This window comes from Poeciliopsis prolifica, unplaced genomic scaffold (genome assembly GCF_027474105.1).
Source record: "Poeciliopsis prolifica strain line A6 unplaced genomic scaffold, Auburn_PproV2 SCAFFOLD049, whole genome shotgun sequence".
NCBI lineage: Eukaryota > Metazoa > Chordata > Actinopteri > Cyprinodontiformes > Poeciliidae > Poeciliopsis > Poeciliopsis prolifica.
This window is the reverse complement of record NW_026562424.1, coordinates 2468314-2488278: the sequence shown is the minus strand read 5'-3', so window position 1 is coordinate 2488278 and position 19965 is coordinate 2468314. Positions and strand designations below refer to the sequence as shown.

The following is a 19965-nucleotide window of genomic DNA, read 5'->3' as shown; positions in this document are numbered from 1 at the left end:
CAACACACGCCGTCGTAAGCGATGAGACACAAGCTTTGAATCCGTCTTATCTGGCCCGTATCTGAGACCAAAGTGGAAATGCAACAGATCCGCGGCCCGGCCTGTTTCAGTTTCAGGGAGAGGTCCGTTAAAACGGAGCGGTTACTGACGCACGATTTAAAATTCTTCTGGGCAGACCTGAGCTTTCAGGAAATGTCCTCAAACATTTTTTTATGGGAAAACTGAAAGCTTTAAAGTAATAAGATCTCATTTTACTGCAAAAGAGAAAACGCTCTTTAACTTTTGGAGGAGATTGACGGATGATGGATAATGGTTGGCTGAAAGGATGCTGAGCAGATGAATGGATGAATATAGAGTGACTTAAAGGATGGATGGATAAAATTCCTTAAATCCTTGAGGGAACGGATGGACAGTAGGACAGGAACACTCTGAAACATTAAACTCTCCGTGTTCCTCCACATTCCCAGTTTTCCAGACTCTCGGAGATAAAAACGACTTTCACCCCGACCTGGACGAGGGTCTGAGAAGATGAACCAACGTTTCAATCTTAAGCGTCGCTTTAGACTCTGAATTCGCCCCATCCAAGGCAGAGCCACCAAAAGACTGAAAAAAGTCAGATTAGCATCAGAATAATAGGAACGCTCAGTTTTAATTAACTCCACGAAAAGAGCTGCAGCATTTTAGCATCAATTTTCTGCCTTTGCGGCATTTTAACATCACTCTCTGGTTTTTATAGATCAGGCTTGAAGCAGTAAAGAGTGTCTACAAACACCAGCTGTTGTTTACAGACAGCGTTTCTAAATTAGGCTGGCAGTACTAAGACATATGACTGCAGAGATGATGAGATCAATAGCGAGATTTATGTAAATAAACTGAAGGTCTGCACTGCTATAGGGAAAAGGATTCAGTTTTATCATTTCTAAGTGTCATTTTATTAATGCAAAAATTACCTGTTCTGATTCTCTGGCTGGGGAACAACAAACCACTAAGTACGTTGGTCTAATATTGGTTAATGTGCTCTTAATTTATTTTGCATGTTTTATTTCATCCATTTGAATTCATACTGTTTCTAAATCCAGCCTCAGTGCTTAAAAACACAAACCAAGCTGATTTTTGGCAATAAGTTTATTCCTTTCTGTGTCTCGAAAACGAGTCATATCAAAAACCTTCTTCTTTTCTGTTACCTACCAACTCCAGCATGTATGGTCAGCTGGTTTTACCACTGTATGCACTGTACAATGGCTGCTGGAAAAGACAAGTGCTTTCTTGTTGACTTACCATCCAGAAACCACTTGTTACATTCTTATTGGTTGTGGAGGAGACTCCATTTTTCCTTTTCAAAGATGTACGGTTGAATAATCGCGCATCTGTTTGTGACTGTAAAACGTTGAGTTGGGGGGCGTGGCCAGGAGCTTATTTGGATTTAAAGTGACAGCTCCTTCTGAAAGGCGCTCAAAATAGGCAGAACTGACCGGACTAAAATCTCATTATTTATAAATTATTTTGTGCAAAAAGCATAATGAAAATCATTTATAAAGCCTGCAGAGTGATCTTAACCTGTTTAGGGAAGCAGAAAAGGTCATGTTTAAAGCTCCTCTTACCTCTCTGCAGAAGCTGACGATGTTCTCCCACAGCTCCTTGGCTTCTCCCTCATCGTTCCGTCGGCGAGCCTCCACATGCATGCTCTCCCTCCTCTTCAGGGGCTTCACCACCTTGCGCAGGGTGAGGTACTGCTGCGCTGTGTGGCACGCTGCACAGTTCTTGGCCTTGACGTCGTTGAGAAGCGTGCATGCAGGGCAGCTCCACTGTCCTGCTTTCTCCTGGAGGCCAGACGAGGCGGAGGCCGACGAACCGGAGGAAGCGCCGGCAGCGGAAGGGAAGACCCGGGCCTGTTTTCGTGCTTTATGACCCGACGGGGTGGAGGAGGGTGGACAAGAGCACGAAGTGGAGCCGCAGTGTGAACAACAGCGAGAGGTCTGCTGCTCCTGAAAGCCGTGCAGTTTGGAAGAACCACAAGCTGAGCACTTGGGTGTGCCGGTGGGGTTCCGCAGGGTGCACTTGGAGCACGCCCAGGTGCTAAAGTCCGGACTGGATGGACTAGCTGGGGTAAATCGTACCGTTTCACAACCTACCAGGTCGATGAGGTCAGCGCCAGCCCTTGACGATCGGCAGCCCTCACACTTGGCTGAGCTAACAGCATTGGGCAAAGAGCAGCTGGGGCACTTCCAGGTGGGGTTAGCCGGAGTCAGCGGGTGGTGCTGAGGGTCTTCTTCTTCCAAGATGCTGAGGCGCTTGCTGGGGTACGAAACTTCTTGGGGTTGTGCGTGTTTGGGCTTGGCTGGCCGCTGCGGGCCCAGCTGCGGGGGCACGACGGCCGTAGACGGGGAGGTGGGGCTGGGACTGTTGGTGCCTTGGCTTTGCGGGCGGACTGGTGGGGGGACCTCTCTCCGGCTGCGGGGCACGGGGTTGTTCTGGAGGGACGGGAATGTTGGATAAGGCGAAGAGAGACCCTGTGACGAAACCTGGGGAGATTCTTGAGTATCAGGCGGAGTGGGGGTGTTGGACTCCTCTGTGAGGTCGATGACTAAGGGTGCTGACGGTGCTGGGTGAACGGGAAACCCGACGACAGGCGTACGCACCTCCGGTACTACCAGTGCCTCTGGGGGGATTTTAGGCAGAGACAGTTTTCTGGGTCCGCCGCAGGCTGAGCATGATAGAGCCACTGGGGTGTTGTGGAGCGTACACCGGGCACAAGCCCAACCAGGGTTCTGCCCTTCATGGCCACTCACTTCTCCATTACTCTCCGAGCGGCGCAACGCGTCCTCTTTGACCGGATGCTGTCCATTGGGCTCAAGTAGTACCGTGGGGGTGACTGTGGGTGTCGAGGGCTCAGTTGGAGCAGATGGGAGGCCATTGGCAGTGACGGCTATGGTTGTGGTAGGTGGGGTGTTGGTGGCGGACGATGGGCCGAAGCCACAGACCGAGCAGGCTCCAGATCCCTGTGGGTTGTTGAGCGTACAGCGTGGGCAGGCCCAGCGTTGCTCCTCAGTGCTGCTCAGCCGCAGGATTTGGTTCAGATCGGGTTTCTGGCGCGGCGCCTCGCAGATGGAGCAGCGGGGCGCCGCGCCTGCGTTCAGGAAGGTGCAGCGTCCACATGACCACTCGCTGCTTCGCACTGCTGCAGCCATAGAACCAGGAGAGTGGGAATGGCTGCAAACAAAAACAAACTCTGTTAGAAACACATGGAGATCAAATAAGTTCTTTACTACCAGTGTTGTGTGCACTAATAACATTTTACAGCTATTTGAGATTTAGACTGGAGTTGCATTGGCAAAAAACAAACTTTATTCCAGCCAGTAGATAGCCCAACATGAGTAATTTTATTTTAGGTGTAAAGATGCAGTTAGTCAGTGTGGGGCGCAGCATGTGAACATACTATGTGTCGTAATAGTGTTCAAAAGCAAAAGCTCCGCAAATCATCCTCAGAAACTTTCCACTGGTATCTCCAGGCTTTCTTTTTAGTGACATGTTCATAAGCCACTTTCCACTAATATTTTTAAACACCATCCTTGGGCGTAGCATCACAGTGAATTACTGTACTGTCCCAACAATGCAGACAGCTTTGTGAGGTTTTAAACTTTCTTTCTGGAATTTATTAACAACAACAATAAATGTATCACAATAAATTATACATTTATCATTTGTCTGATATTATCTAATATCAGTTTAACTTAAGGAATATATATGTTTGTAGGAATATATCTGAAAACCAGGGAATAAATTCATCCTTCCAGGAACTGAGGTTGATCATCCTCAGGAAAAGGGAAACTGCAGGAGGAGTAGAGATGAAATTAGAAACGCAAAACAGGATAGGAGAGGCAAAGATTAGCCAGTGCAGAAGGGAAAAAAAAAAAATCAAATCTCCCTCCTGGGGGCGCAGAGGGCAGTAAATCCATATACAATGGCCACCTGATTAGAGTCAGAGAGACAGCACACGGAGAGGAAGAGCCAGAGGGGAGAAGAGCGGAGAAACGCTGCCCGCCTCTGAATGTTAGAGCAGAAATGCCTGAGTCTCACTGACTGCGACTTATTAGAATAGGAAAAACACACAGGATCTCTTCCACTTAATATTAACACTCTTTCTCTGCTCAGCTACTGCAGGGCAGAAAGGGTCAGATTAAGGTCATGTCAGTTTCAGGCTCTCAGTGGTTTTCAATTGATGAGAGCACTGTAAGACTGACATATTTTTATAAACATCCAACTGGGGAGGAATAAATTGTTAAAGCCAGAAACTGTTAATTTGAACAACAATGATGCTGTTGCTGCAAAAAATACTAAATCTAACCTGTTTTTTTCATGTTATACACAGAATTGGGTAGTGACTAGCTACATTTATTCACATTTACTTGTTTTGGAAAAAATGTACTTTTAAGAGCATTGTTACTACACTATATATTTAACTGTTTACGTGAATAATTTTCATCAATATTAATGAGTTATTGACTAAAACAAGCTTCTATATTTTGCTGAAAAGTTCCTTATGAGTTAGTTTTGTCTAATTTCAAGTGCACCAAGATATTTTCACCAAAAAGTAGACCAAAGGGACTCGGTGGGACTTTGTGTTTTTGCAGTTCATTCTGCAGTCCAGTCAATCTGGCTTATCGACGGCGGGTGGAGCCGGGCCCTTTGCAGGCCGAGCCGCACAGCTGGATACTTTCAACTCAGCGGGAGCACAGTTTAAAAAAAACATGCCAGCCTCCAGGGAACGGATGGGTCTGGAGTTGGAAAAAAAAGCTCATAAATGCCACTGTCACTCAGGCCGCTCATGTGTGAACAGCAACTCAGAGATGGTAATATGGGAATTTACCCAAACTGGAGCATGAGGTGCTAAGAGCGAGGATGCTGCAGTGCTTTTCACGTTGATCCCAGAGGAGCAACGTTGCATGCCGAACTGACAGGAGCTCAGATGTAGCAGCTTTTTGTGATGTTTTAGGAAGAAAATCAATCAAGACATCAGGAAATTTCATTATTCATGAAACACGGTCATTTATTTCCATGATAATCATCTTTGCACCATCATGTAGCCTAGCATGTCTGGTAAAAAACTGGTTAGCACCTCATCTTTTGTACGTTTCAATGTTGCTCCGGTGTAAAGGGAAACCCTGTTTATGACATAGTGACACAAATCATGTGGTGTGAATTCAGTAATTTGATCAACGTCAGGAGGGAGGGAGCAGGTTTGGGTCGGTTTCTAAGCCAGCTGTTTAGAACCTCTGTAAATCCCCCCGTCTATGAGCCGCAACCAGGTGTGTTACGTTCACAGACAAATTATCGGAGCTCAAACTAGAAGAATCCATGAATAAACTGACAAAAACAACTGAGGAGAACAATTTCAGTCTTTCTGTTCAATACTCCCGTCCCTCATTTCTGACGTCCATCATGGCGCCTGAATGATTAAGAGACGTAAAAACGTCTCTAAAACAACAGCAAAAACATGTTCTTGAAATTGACTACAATAATTATGAGGTATTTATTCTACATTTTTGCTTCAGTCAAAGTGTCAAAACCAGAATAATAAATAAAGTCAAAATGTTTTGTGACTCTTTCCTCCAGAGCCACTGTGTGAATCCTCAGCGATTCACCAACACATGGTTGACGAAAGCAGCAGCTCCATGCTGTTCACACCGTGTTTGGCAGTCTGACGGGGCAAACAGCCGTGACGACAGCAGCAGCACAAAGCGCCGCCACCTCATGTCTGATGATGACAGCTTCTGCCCTGTGGCCGTTTCTATCCTGTCGGGCCACTTTCATCTCCAGCAAGAGAGAGAGCGAGAGCAAGCAAAGTCACAGCGTCAGCCATCCACGCAGAGACCGACTCAAGGCAAACGATCTGCTTCTTTTTCTTCTTCTTCGTGGAGCAACACTGCTGCTGCTGCTGCAGCTGCTGCTGCTGCTGTTTCTGCTTCTGCTGCTGCTGTTTCTGCTGCTGATGCTTCTGCTGCCTGCTTCTGCTGCTGCCTGCTTCTGCTGCAGCTGTTTCTGCTTCTGCTGTTTCTGCTGCTGCCTGCTTCTGCTGCTGCAGCTGTTTCTGCTTCTGCTGTTTCTGCTGCTGATGCTTCTGCTGCCTGCTTCTGCCTGCTGCTGCAGCTGTTTCTGCTGCTGCAGCTGTTTCTGCTGCTGCTGCTGCTGCTGCCTGCTTCTGCTGCAGCAGCTGTTTCTGCTGCTGATGCTTCTGCCTGCTGCTGCTGCTGCCTGCAGCTGATCTCACAGCTTTTAATTACGCCAATCTGGCTCACGCTTTTTAATAACTGGGTTGATCAAAGGCACCTCCAAATTAATGCGTGACCCACAAGGGCGCACTCTGAAACCTTCCTGGTAAAGGTTCACACTAACGAATGGAGAGCGGTTTGTAAACAAAGCGGACGCACGCGCAACTTCAGCTTCACCGTCACCCGGTTGCCATGCTTACCCGCTGTTTCAACGTTAGCCAGAATGTTGCCAGGGTCCTTCAGCTGTGTTGAAATGATCTATGCTACCAAATTGACATTTGTGAATGAGAAACATCTTAATGACCCAAAAGTGTCACATGCAGGTGAGTGGATAAATCTGGAAAAATAAAATTATTCTTTGCTTTCTGTGTGACTTTGACTGATAAATCCCTCCATAGATAAATCAAATTCAGTTAAAACATTTTTTATTGATCCCAAACGGAAATTAAATTACATGAACCCAGATCTCTGTCAGTTATAAATGCTTATTTTTGTTATTATTGTTGCTTATTATTACAGAAAACTGAAAATTATGGTTGGCAGAATATTAAAATATATTTTTTTAAAACAATTTTAATAAAAAAATGTCAGCACAATGCAAAGATGTGTATATAAGGTACTTTACTTTCACAGCAGCATTGTAGTTGTCTTTTCATTTGTGCGCAAAACTTTGTCAAAAACTATTTCACAATTGCATTATTTAAGAAAATGTAATTAAAAATCACGTGAATACGTTTGTTTCCGCAATAAGTCATTCAGGAACAAGGCACACTATCATCATCCTCCTACAACTTCCTGTCGTCTTCTTCGTCATTTCCGCCAGTAGTAACATCCAGTTGGTGATCACATGACCTTTGCGATGCAAAAAAGTGTTTTTAAAAAAAAAGTTTTACAAAATGCAATAATTCTGGAGCTGCTGAAAAACCATATTGATATGCAAAAACGTTTTTATGGGAAAATTTTTTGCAATTCCGATTTGCACAATTGGAATTACAGTTTTGGTCATTTCTGCCGGTCATTGGAAATGCAGCTTGAGTGAACACCCAGCTTTTTTAGCAACAATCTTCTGCAGCTAAAGCTTCATTTGACACGTCAACTAAAAGTGCGTATGTCAAGCAAACTAACTTCTTAGATAATGCCACATTGTGTCACTGTTTCCTGTCATTAAAAAAATAAAAACAGTGGGGTAAATCTGGATCCCTTCCCACACAATAAGAAGAGCACAATGAACATAACTTCCAAAGGACCTACATGTGTGCTCAACATTTCTCTCCAGAAAACTTTGTCGTTTGTATGAGCAAAACTGACAAAGGACCTAACAAGTGATTGTTACAAATGCCATGCCGGCATTATAGGCTATACAATCACATTCCTGTTTATTCCTTAATTAAAACTAATAATGGTTCCCTGTTTTTTCTGAGGAACAGTCATAACCTGTAAGAAAAAAATCTGAAATGAGTGGAAATATATCAGTCTGTGTGTAATTAATCTATTAGTTTCACTTTTTGATTGGACTGTGTAATCTATTCGGATGTACGTGGCTGTTGTTCAGGATGAGCCACCTCAGCCTGTGATCCCTGGACCCCACTTATTGTAAAGGAATGTTTTCATTGTTCATGCTCCACTAACGTCCTTACAGCAGTGCGTACACACACACACATGCATACACCTTTTGTCCTTGGCTGCGTGCTAAGTGGAGAGGCTCGGACTAAAAGTGCTCACTTCAGCTCATCGGTTCCTCTGTGTTGCAACCTGGGCAGGTGGCCAGGTGTCTCAGCGCAAAGAGGGAGGCGGAAAAGGCCAACCTCACCTCGACAAACCTAATCTTTCTGCACCGAACAGTTCGTTGCAGCTTCTGCTCCTGCTCTAAATTCACTTAAGGAGCGGTGTCATGCCTGGAGAGTTCATTTCAAAGCTTCACACAGCGCCAGACGCGCTGAGATCCAGCAGATCACTTTAAAGGGCATGAGCTTTTGCTGTTCGTGGAAATGAGGAAACTTAAGAAAGTTTTGGAGAAAAGTGGATGAAATGTCTCTGAGGAAGCTGCTGGTGCCAGAGAAGAGCGAACACAAAAACTGCAGATAGTAATCGCTGACTGGTTCTACGTTTTGAACTCTGCTGAGAGACCGAGTCCAGTCTCACTGCAAGACATTTGGCCTTTGTGCGACAGTCATTAGCAGAGCCATTCCAAGGCTGGCTCTGAGCCCAATGCCTTTGGGAAAAGTGCAGTACCTTTCCTGGACAGAGGGGGCAGAGTTCCTCTCCTCCACACCCAAAAACCTGTATTTATCTGTAGTTCATAGTGACAAGGCTAATCTGTTCTGTGACTTGTACCTAATGAACAAAATAAATATAACTTTTTGAGTTGTTTAGAGGTGAATCTTGACACATAAAGGGGTAAAATAAAGTATCTGCAGCTGTATGATGACAGATGAGGCTCACCTGGCTCTAAATAATGTTTTGGTGACCCTTTATTTGAAGAGGTGTGTATGAGACTGACAACAACCTGTCATGAACATGAAAGAGTCCCAATGAATTTTTGAGCTGTCATTCAGTAAATAATGCAAAGCCGACACTTTTAGTGCAAGTTTTAATGGATCTGTGCATAAAAGTGTCATTATTTATCAAATGACATTTTATGACAACAGCTGTCAACATTCAGAAATATTCCATTATTATGGCATTTTTATGACATCTCAGTCTCATCAAATGAACTGTTACCAATTTATTTATAAAATAATTACTTCCCTTTTAACAAACCAATGAGATTATGTTTATTTTGTCTGGTAGTTCAGTATGTGATATAATACAAAAATAAAAACATGATTTTAACTCTTCACTATCTATTTAACTGTGTATTATTTTCAAAAGTACAACATATGTAAAATATATTTAAAAAATGCTATTGACTGGAGTTTGCAAAACAACCAATCCAGGAAAATAATTTATTTTTGTTGGTTTCTGAACACCCAGGAGGTTCTGCAGCAGTGCTAAGATGGTTTCTACTGTGTGTTTTATTACATATTTAGTGTTTTAACTATAAAAATATGCAACAATTAGCATTTTTTATTAGCCTTGCGGCAGCTTTTTTGTCTCGCCTCTGTCTTCATATCTGAAATTATTAATTGCTTGTCATATTTTTTAAATAAGAGTTTATAAATGGCGACATAAATGCTTGTCTGAATGAAAGCTTTTCAATAAACATAGGAATTCATATATTTTAGCTATTCACAAGCGACTGTGTGGTTCTTAACCTCTGTGACTGCCAAAGCTGCTCTATGTTCATATTTCACTGCATTTCTATAGACTGTTTCTGATATTTATTAAGGCTTTTTAACACCAATGAAAAGTGAGAGCTAAATAACCCTCACCATCCTACAGGTAGGTAATTATTATTGGAGTTCTGGGTTTATATTTTCTCACAAAGAAGCAGCAATAGTTACAGAAAATTACTTTAAAATCAGATTTCAGAGGAGGTACAAACTGATGTATGGCTGTTAGCCTTCCAAGGAAGATAGCTCCATCTTATAACCCAAACAAGTTGGGTACAAAATACTAAAATACTGAGACTGCGCCAGTTTTTTTGTCTTTGGAGAAAAAAAGAAAAAGAAGCCAACTTGGCAGCAATCCCCAACAAACTGTGACTTCATGTTTGTACAAATAGAACTTGGAACGTTTCCCTTGAGCTAAAAGCTGCATTCTGCAGAGCGCAATAAATTACAAGCCAAAGCGCAAAGTAAAAGGTGGATAAAAGCAGACTGGTGAGTGCATCATCATAAAAAGTTATGGCCTAATAATGAGGAGGGCCTGTCTGCGCTTGTAGAACAGCGCTGACCCATGTGGGACCGGACCCTACTGGACCTCAGGAAGTCAGCAATCAGGATCCGAGGGAAAGAACAAACATTTGACCCAGCGTGGTCAGCAAACAAATCAAAAAGAAGAGTTTTACACAAATAAAGAAATGAATACAAAAATTGAATCCATTCTACATCAGAAACCAACACTACTCCTGTTGCTGGTTGCTGAGATATTATTTTATTCTCATGCTGGTGGAGCTGATATAAATAAAACTGGGGAAAAAATAAGAGTGCATTTATCTTTTTTGGCAACATAATTCCAGTTTATCAGCACAATTCTTCACATGTTGACACAGTTTTATATTTCAACAAGTTGATGACCTAGTTGGGAAACAGATGAAGCAGAATAATTATAATTTTCAAAGAAAGTAGATGCTTGACTTGTTTTTATGCAAGTTTACCTAAACTTTAGCCCTCCACGAGGAATAGTCTCTGATTGGATAATTGGATAATTCTGGTTGAATTATTCAAGCCGCAGTCTTTCCAGATAGTAAACTTATCAGTTACTGTGATATATTTATGATTATGATAGAAATTTTGATTTATTGTGCGATAAATTCCTATTAGTGTTTTAAAAATCGTTGTTCATATCATCAGGATTGAGATTTTTACTATTTTCTCAATAAGAGTGCCAATAAATATCAATAAATTTGAAAATATGATTAAACTGCAGTTAATGCCCTTTGTGGATAAAAACTATCAGCATGGGAATTGATTTTAGCTCGTTAAGGTAACAATCACCTGTTTTGCTCGAACAAAAATATCAAGGTGTTCTGGAGAGAAATGTTGAGAGCACAAATGTTCCTCCTTTGGAAGTTGTGTTTGGATCCAACTCTCTCCCACTGCATTTTTTTTTTTTGTGTGTGTGTGGGAAGTGATCCAGATTTTTTGTTTTCTTTTTATTTTAAATTACAGCTACAGTGACAGTGTGGCATTATCTAAACGCACTATGGCAAATAGGAAAATTACAACATATTTAGGCCAACATGTTCAACTAATCTTGGCTCCTGTAAGCGAACCTCGCCCATGTCATCAGTGATACGCCGGGTTCAGTTATCACTGCCAAACGATAGCTGGAAGTCCTTCGGCTGTTTCTGACACACAGATGTTCTCTGATAGGAAGGAGGCTGGGCTAAATTTGGGGCCACAAATTTATTTGATTATTTTTCAGTTAAAAATGCAAAATAATTGAATCATGAATTTGTTTTACTTTATTTGCTCAGCAACAAATTAAGGTGCTATTTTAATGAAAGGTCTTAAAAATTGCATCAAAGTTATACAATTTCCTAACTTGTTATTCGAAGTGTCATTATTTATTTATTGCTTTTCACAACAACAAACTTTGCTGGACAATAAATTGTCCATGATGAGCAATAATATCATTGTTCTGCAAAATACAGCATATTTATTACAGATTTGCAGTATTACTGAAATAAACCATTTTCAGCCTAAATAAAACCCGATAGGAGGCTATGTAAGTCTTGTTACCTATAATTGTCTCGATTTTCTACCAGTTAAAAAAAAAAACAGCTTAAGAGGGATTACTCAGCCCTTACATAAAGCTCAGACTGGATGAGTTCAAACTGCTGATTTCATTTAGAGGAAATGTCTCCAGATGTGACCTAATCACCTATTTTATAGCTGCACATCTGCAGGTGATAGAAATGCAGAGAGTGATGATTTTTAATCAGCTGCAGGTGTTTTAACCTTCATTTTCAGATGGCCTCGTTATTTCAGCTTGTTGTTCCACTAAAGGTTGATTCCAGCTGAAAAGTAAGGAACTTTAAATTAGAAACTAAACTTAATTGGCACACATAGTGAGGCTGCAAGAAGCACAACTGAGCAGAAAATGGAAAAATTTTACTTTAAATGAAGAATGAGGACTGGAATAATAATTGGTTAATATAGTAATATGCAAAATTTGTTCAGTTTTTTTGTTTTGTTATTGGGGAAATGAAACAAGGCTCAAAGGTTAATGTTTCTTTAGGACAGACGGTGAATATAAAACCCACTTCCTGTAAATGAACACAAAGCTGCTCCTTCCTGAAGCATTTATTACTTTATAACTGTGGCGCAAGGCATTCTGGGTAAATACAGCTCAAACAAACCTGCTTGTCCACCAGTAGAGGGAGAAATGGCTGTTTTTTTTTTTTTTTTTTTTTTTACCAAAAGAGGAATCCCACAAATGCTAAAATCTGATTTTGTTTGCATTCTGTGAAGAAGGAAGTCTTCTTCAGAGGTTTTCATGTTGCTTCCTTCAGTTGTTCTTGGTGCAGCGCCCCCACAGGCGAGGAGGGGAAAAGGTTTTCCAAAAGGTTTGGTTAGTTTGAGAGAGTGCAGTCTGAAAGTGAATCACAGTAGCTGAAAATGTAACATCCTGTTGATTTCAGTCAATAAAACCTAAATTTTCTCAATATTTTATCCACCATAGTCCAAAGAAACCAGGAGAAGGAGAAAAGGCTCCAATGCCATTATCAGCTGTCACGGTTGTTTGCTCAACAGAAACATTTCTGAACATTTTTGTCTCAGCAAAGACATCTGAGCCGTCGTTATAATTGCAGAAGGTTTCACTACATAATATTTTGGTGTCACTCTCTCAGTTTTATGCGTCATTTTACAAATAGACGGGCAACAGAGAACAGCAGCTTGTCCCAACGTGATTTTGACGCACGTCTCAAGCAAAATGTCAAGCGTCTGACCTCAAGGTGCACACAAGTCCAACCTGAAGTGTCGGACGCGTTTCTGACACGAAACGTGTTTGGTGTGAACACAGCATTAGTCCCGAACAAAACCAAGTATCAGCCTAAATGTCCTGAACCAATATGCCAAGCTTTGAACACGTCACAAAAGGTTCAAAACATGAAAAACGTGTAGCACCACACATGGTCGTCCATCTCAGCTGACAGGTTGAAGCAACAATCAGAAGAGAAGCCAACTCTGGAAGAGTTGCACAGATCCAGAGGTCAGTTGGGAAAATCTGTTGACAACTGTTTGTTGACTTTAGTGGAAAGGTGGCAACGCAGTAGGGAACAAAATGGTTCCCTACTGTTGTAGGTTCCCGTTGCAGTAGGGAACAAACAACGGTTCATTCCCTACTGCGAAGGAAGAGACTGTAGCTGATCATTTTGCCCTACATGCAGAATGCTAGGTGCTGTGAAAAAAACACTGCATGTTACCCAACTCTCACCATAACCAGAGAGAAAACGGGGCAGCAGCGCCATGCTGGGGGGAAGCTTTTCTTCAACAGGGACAAGGAAGTGGGTCACAGTTGGTGGGAAGATGGTTAGAGCTAATATAAAGGCTTACTCTAAACCTTACAGCATGATGAAACAGATTGCAGTTTTTATTACTTGTAAAAAATTAAAAAGACGTGAAAAAATCTATTATTTTTCTTCTATTTTGCAATGCAGAGCTAATTAAACACATAGAGTTTTAGTGTGATAAAACAAAGAGTATGAATACTTTTGCAAGCACTGTGTAAAGATTTATTGCAGCACCCTTTAATGTGTGAAGCCTGTCTGAGGGCAACCTTTTCCTTTAATAATTTACTCCCACCAAACATTGATCCGTCTCTTTAAGAGGATCTGGACTGTTTGGGTCACAGAAATGAGTTTTACCTTCCAAGCCGTCTTTCCAATCCTGCAGGTAATAAGTTGTGAGCTGATATGAGTCATTAATCAGCCGCTAACGGTCCAGAATGATATGCAAAAATAATAAAAAAGTTGGGAACGGAGCCACTAACTGCTGCTTATCTGCAGGGAGTGTCTAGAGCCAAGACTTAAGCAGCAGACAAAGAGCTCCTATAATGACACACTGAAACTTGGTGATGTGATACAAAAGGATTGATGACAGTGACGCCTCAGTCACAAGGGACGGCCCACAGATAACTGGGGAAGCTTTAATAACGTGATGAGCAGTCAAACCTCGGAGAAAGAATTTAATGGTGCAGGGACGGCGGGATGAAAAGTCCAACGTTACAAGAGCTCTTTTGAAGGAGTCGCTTTAGGCAAAGACATCTGTCCTCCATAACCGTGGTTGACGCTACGCACCAAGACGGCTGTAGAAAACTGAACAAGCATTTCTCTGTTACCAAAATAGAACATTAAAAGGATGCTGCAGGAGCCACTTATTCCCAAAGACATCTTATTTTATCAGGATAATATCAGATTATTTAATAGGAAGATGTAAAGGTTAGTGAGAGATTCTCATTATTCTCAAGTGACAAAATAACTGATTTTATAATGGCGTTATTAACGTTCGTTGTTATTGATGCATGTATTTTACTCCAAAATAAAACCGGCACCCAGTAAATTCGGCTTTCCAAATATTTAGGTTTGGAAACCTAAATATGTACAATGTCAGTTATATTTTGTGTTCTAAATAAAAGCAGATAAAAATGTGGATCACCTGTAGTCCTGAAGACGAGGCGCTCTGCCTTCAGGATCACCTCATGAAATACAAACTTATTTAGTGACTGTTGTGAATATTGCGGCATTCTACGAACAAAAGAGGAAACGCATCCAGTTTTTGTTTCTAAAAATGACAGCGGCTGCATTGTACCGCAACAGAGGGGGAAAACAAGTAAGGCGGAAAAACAGGCGAACGGCGACACGAAACCGACTCGTAGTTTCCCTGTTTTGTCACTCGTTGAACGTTTCATAAACGTAAACATTCAGTTGGTTACTGTGTTTTCCAGGTTGGTGTTTATTTTGATGATAAACGGCTACGTGTCAGACACCAGGTGTGTGTGTGTGTGTGTGTGTGTGTGTGTGTGTGTGTGTGTGTGTGTGTGTGTGTGTGTGTGTGTGTGTGTGTGTGTGTGTTATTTTCACGTTAAATGGACGGGAACACACCGAATTACAGAGCACATGTACATGTTAAGGTTGTCAAAGTCAAGCTAGCGCAGCCGATCTACTTCCTACTTCCTCGCTATTCAGCAAACGCCTCTGGATGCAGACAAGTTGTGGCTCTAAACATCTTCATGTGATTTTCTAGAAATGTGTACACTGGATGTGTACAGCAACAAGTGGGGGGCGGGCAGGCCTTTAATATATCTTGATGCCAGCTATCCCCAATGTTTCTTCTACTTCGTATTACACTGTCTAATCCCAGGCTTCCTGATATTAGCCGTTACAACGAAAAGCAATAAATAAGTTGTTTTTCTTTAACTAGAAGCCTGGAAAAGGAAATAAATGGAGTTCTGTTAGAGGAGAGTGTGAAGCATCTGACCCCCGGCTTTGCCCTCGGTGAATATTTCAGGAGCAGAGCTCATTTTTGATATGTGAATGTGTCAGCGGTGGAGACAGCTTTGGACGTTTGAATCTTTAAACAGAGGAAGCTGTCTGACTGGGCTTCAGCCGGCGTTAGCAGCAAGAAGAAGCAACGCAGCCGGAGACGAGGAAGAGGATGACGGCGTTGTTGTCGGCTGCGGCTCTAATAATATAAAGTTCCTGGAGGCTTTTGAATCTGAGGAGTCTGACAGAAAACTACCATCTACCGGACGGATGGCTCTCAAATCGACACAAAGTAAAGATTTATCTGCTGTGGATGAGCAGATGGCGCCTGAACACTGAGCAGTGAAAGGGGTTTGAAACAAGCCAGCCGGACCGGACCGGACCAGACCGGACCTCCTCAGTAAAAGTTTGCAGGAATTTTGACAAGCCAGTGTCTGCAGATGTGCGGGTTGCCAGCAGTTTCCGCGTTTTGGCTCGGACAGCCAGGTTTTCCGTGTTCGGTCTCGTCTGGAGGAATTAGGTTAGCATATGCTAGAGATTTCCATGGCAACAAGAATGGGGAAATCTGGGATCATGTCAGAGGCAACAGGCCAGCTTTTTCTTTTTCACGCTGCATAACTGCTCTGTTTTCCAAATACAGACACACTTTAAGACAACTGCTGCTTGCCAAATCTATTCTGGAGACGACGGGTCTGTGCCGACCAGAACCCGTCTCCATCAGGCAGGCGATCCGCAAAGGAGGACGTGCTGAAACGATCCCGACATGAACTCCGCCAGTGACCACGCTTGTTGAGCCCAAGTGGACCGGTTTCAATCCAATTAAACGGGAGGAGAGCCGGCGGATGGAGCGGCGATAAACAGCGACATTCATCACACCGGGACAGAGGAGGCACCGAGGATCAGCTCCGGAAAGACTCCAGAGCCTCAAGGACATCGGCAGCGAAAGACGTTAGCTGGTCGCTGCTGAAGTAAAGAGAATCAAAGCAGCATTGTTCCCCGAACAATGCGCAGAACTACACTGTGGCGCTTCAATTAAAACACGAGCCAAAGCTAAGAAACACTGCAGCTCTGTGTGATAAGTTGGCTTTCCTCAGGAGCAAACGCTCCTGAGGAAAGCCAATTTATAAAATCAAAAAATGAAAAACACCCCAAGGACTAGACAGCCAATGAAATCTAGGGTTGGAAAAGCATAAGAGGAAAAAAAAATGTTGAGAGAGAAAATGTTTTATGGAACAATTTATTAGAGAAGAAACTGGAAGAGAGCAGCTGAAAATAAGCCGGGCTCGAAGTGTTTTGTTGTTTCTATATTTCATGCTCTGTCACAGCTCAGCAAAGCTTGCCTAACGCGGTTAGGATCACACAGCGGCGTGTAAACGAGAGAGGCAGAGTGGGGTGACGGGAGAAAGTCCACGATGCAAGTGTGGGTGTCCCTGTAAGACGGGGGTGTCCAGACTTTCTGTCATGTGGGCCACAAATTTGGAAAAATTACAATAAAAATCAAGAAATTTTATCTCTTTTAAAAAAGTAGCTTAAAATTAAAAAAAAGAAGAAGAAGAGAGGCGGGGTCACCTGGACAGGTCGCTAGTCTGTCGTTGGGCAACAGAGACAGACAACCACACACACACACACACACACACACACACACACACACACACACACACACACAGGGAGAATTTAGAGAGACCAATTAACCTGACAGTCATGTTTTTGAACTGAAGGAGTACCCAGAGAAAACCCACCATGCACTGGGAGAACATGCAAACTCCAAGCAGACAGACCCCGGACCGGTAATCGAACCCAGGACCTTCTTGCTGCAAGGCAACAGTGCTACCAACTGCACCACTGTTATGTGCATTATGTTGATTTTATCCTGATTAAAAATAAAAACTCTCCATCTACACTTATGTGCTGAGCGGATTCAGAGTGCAGTCTGATTGCTGACAGGAAGCGGAGACTGGCAAACAAAAAAAAAGACGATGATTGAATGATGCAAAGGCAGACTGACGGCAGGAGCATCCAATTCATTCATAAATCCAGCTGTGGTTGATGGATCTGTGCTTAAACTCTGAGCAAATACAACAAGACCTGTCTGGGTGGACTTTTTTAAAAATCTGCCTGACCACGACAAGCCGGCCTTTACTGCTAAATGTAGAGCAAGCCACAAGGCGAGCACTGACAGCAGGAATCAGGAAAGATGAAAGCCCAACTGGAGACGGATGCTGAATAAATAATAACATCCATTGTGGGGAAATGTGATCGGGCTCTCTGAAAATCAATAACTAACAACCAGACCATGATGCCCTGAGTGACTCAGCAACAACTTCAATACACTTCAGGCGGTCGATATAAACTGCCTGCTCTCGTTCTGGGAGACGGGACCAGAAAAAGCAAACGAAATAATAGATAAAAAACAGGAAACGCTTCTAAACAAATCTCTGTGAGATTGGTCCAGAAGATTTCATTTTCCTCCAAGACCTATTGGAGGAAAATGAGTCCAAAGCGCCGTTTGAGCTGCGAGCTGCACATCCAACGCTTTCCTCTTTTTCAGTATGTTGACTGGGATTCAGGAAGCAGCGACTGGAACGGCGGATTACTGCCGTACGCTGCTTCTTGTTGAAACAGCAAATCTTTTAATGCAGTAAAACTCAGAAATCCAGTCAATCGGAACGCAACGTCTCTCCAACAAATAGTGTGGCTCCTTAAAGACGCATCGGCCAGTCACTCAGCTGCCGAGTTTGTTCGTAGAAAAAGTTAGAAACTTTTAACCACAACACAGATGACACAGCAGGTTCATTTGATTGTGAATATACATGAATATTATGTCTTTTCTGTGATGTACTTTTTAGTGGTAGTCCGTAAAGTATGGCTCACCATCCAGGGCGGCATTGTGTTAAGGGTTCCTGCATGTCAGGGCTCCCCAATGACCTAATGTCAGGCAAATAATATTTACTGTAGATCCAAAACATGAGGGATTTATGTGATGGTGCATAACAAAAATTAAAACTAGCAAATTTTTTGATAAAAACTGAAATTTTGTGATTAAAATTTCTAGAAAATTTTTAAATTTCCTAAAAGAAAAATTTCAACATTTGAAATTTACACTTTTTTTATGATATTAATCTAAAAAATTTATTTTTATTCTAGAAAAATTTTTGAGACGTGGTGTTCAGTTTCTGTTGGGCTTGATCAAATACATCTATGTTCAGTAATAAGAACAGGACAGTCACTTTCTGTCAAAACTCTTGCAAGTTTAAAAAATAACTAACTAAAACTGATTTGAGATTTGAATTTATTTGGCAAACACGTTTCTCCTATTTTGCACATTAATTCATCTTCACCTTAAACAATTCTGCAAAATTTGATTTATTTTTTTCAAACGGGTTTTTATAAGCAAGAAAAAGAAAGCAATCAGTAGGACAAAGGAAATGTGTGCATACATTTGTTTAAAAGACAACACAAATTTAATCCTACCCATAATCTCAATTTAATTAAATATATTCCTTACTGACTCAATAATTATCAAGAATTTGCAACTGAGACCAAGTTATAATATCCATAAACCTGTTCTGGGCTAAAGAGCCGACAAATAAGTGATAATACAATCAGAAAATGGTTACAAACTGACATAACAGACAAGAAAAAAAGTCACATCAACTTCTTGCCAATGTCCACCTCTAAATTCTTCTTTTAAGAAAGTTATTTAAAATTTTGCCATTTCCACCGACATTTTCTAATGAGATACTTCAAAAACGTTGATGGACACATTGCTACCGTTTCTACGGTGGAAGAGATGGGTCAAATGTAGATGGGTTTATTTAGAGATGGACCTGTTTTCAGTGGCCCTTCATACTTTAACTACCAATGTTAGAAAAACTGTATTAAAGCAGCCCAAAAAGTCCGACAAAAAGACTATAATCAAACTCATTTTCAAATTAGTCCTGGTTTGTTGTTTCTATGGAGGTTAGATCTATCTGTACAGGCAATCTACTAAAAACCTCCTAAACATCATCTAGCCGAGGCAGGATTTTGCTTTCATTAATCCAGCTTAGCCAGATTTTGGGTGCATCATGGCCAAACATCAAAATGAAGGCTTTGATTAGATAAGCTCTGGTGAACCAGTGGGTGGGATCCATGGCAAGGGAGTTACTGAATCCTTCACTTAGAGGCTTTGGTCAAAAAGCATTTTTCAAATGAACGGTGGAGACAAAATATTCCACTCTGCACCATAATGTGTCCAAGAAAACGAGGGAAGAAGTTTATATTCTTTGTATCTCCAGCAGATACTGATAAAAATGTGCACAAATTGTTCGAATAACAAACAACTTTTCACGAACTGCGTGATGCTGTGAGCGCTCAGGTGGAGCCAGCTGCACTTTGTCCAATAAAACACACAACAACAAATCTTCCTCGTTATGTTCGGCGGTACGAACTCGTGTTGATCATGTGACTCGTCAACGCTCTGCGGAAATCCACCCACTCCGCCATGACAACCAAGCTGCTTCTAACCAGTCTAAAAACAGACATCTGTAACCTCATAACCCTTTATATAGTTGATTCCACTCTAAAGTGGTTATAGGATGCACAAACAGAAAAGGATACAAACCA

The 19965-nt window shown here is 42.0% G+C and overlaps 1 protein-coding gene across 2 annotated transcripts in view; it reads right to left on the bottom strand.

The window, feature by feature from the left end:
- Nucleotides 1-19965, bottom strand: part of capn15 (calpain 15) — a 51814-nt gene that overhangs the window by 24552 nt on the left and 7297 nt on the right. For both annotated transcript variants that reach the window (XM_055057893.1, XM_055057892.1), the window contains exon 2: nucleotides 1602-3210. In XM_055057893.1, the coding sequence (XP_054913868.1) occupies nucleotides 1602-3188 (1587 nt within the window). In that variant the 5' untranslated portion in view covers nucleotides 3189-3210. The remainder of the gene's footprint in view (nucleotides 1-1601; nucleotides 3211-19965) is intronic.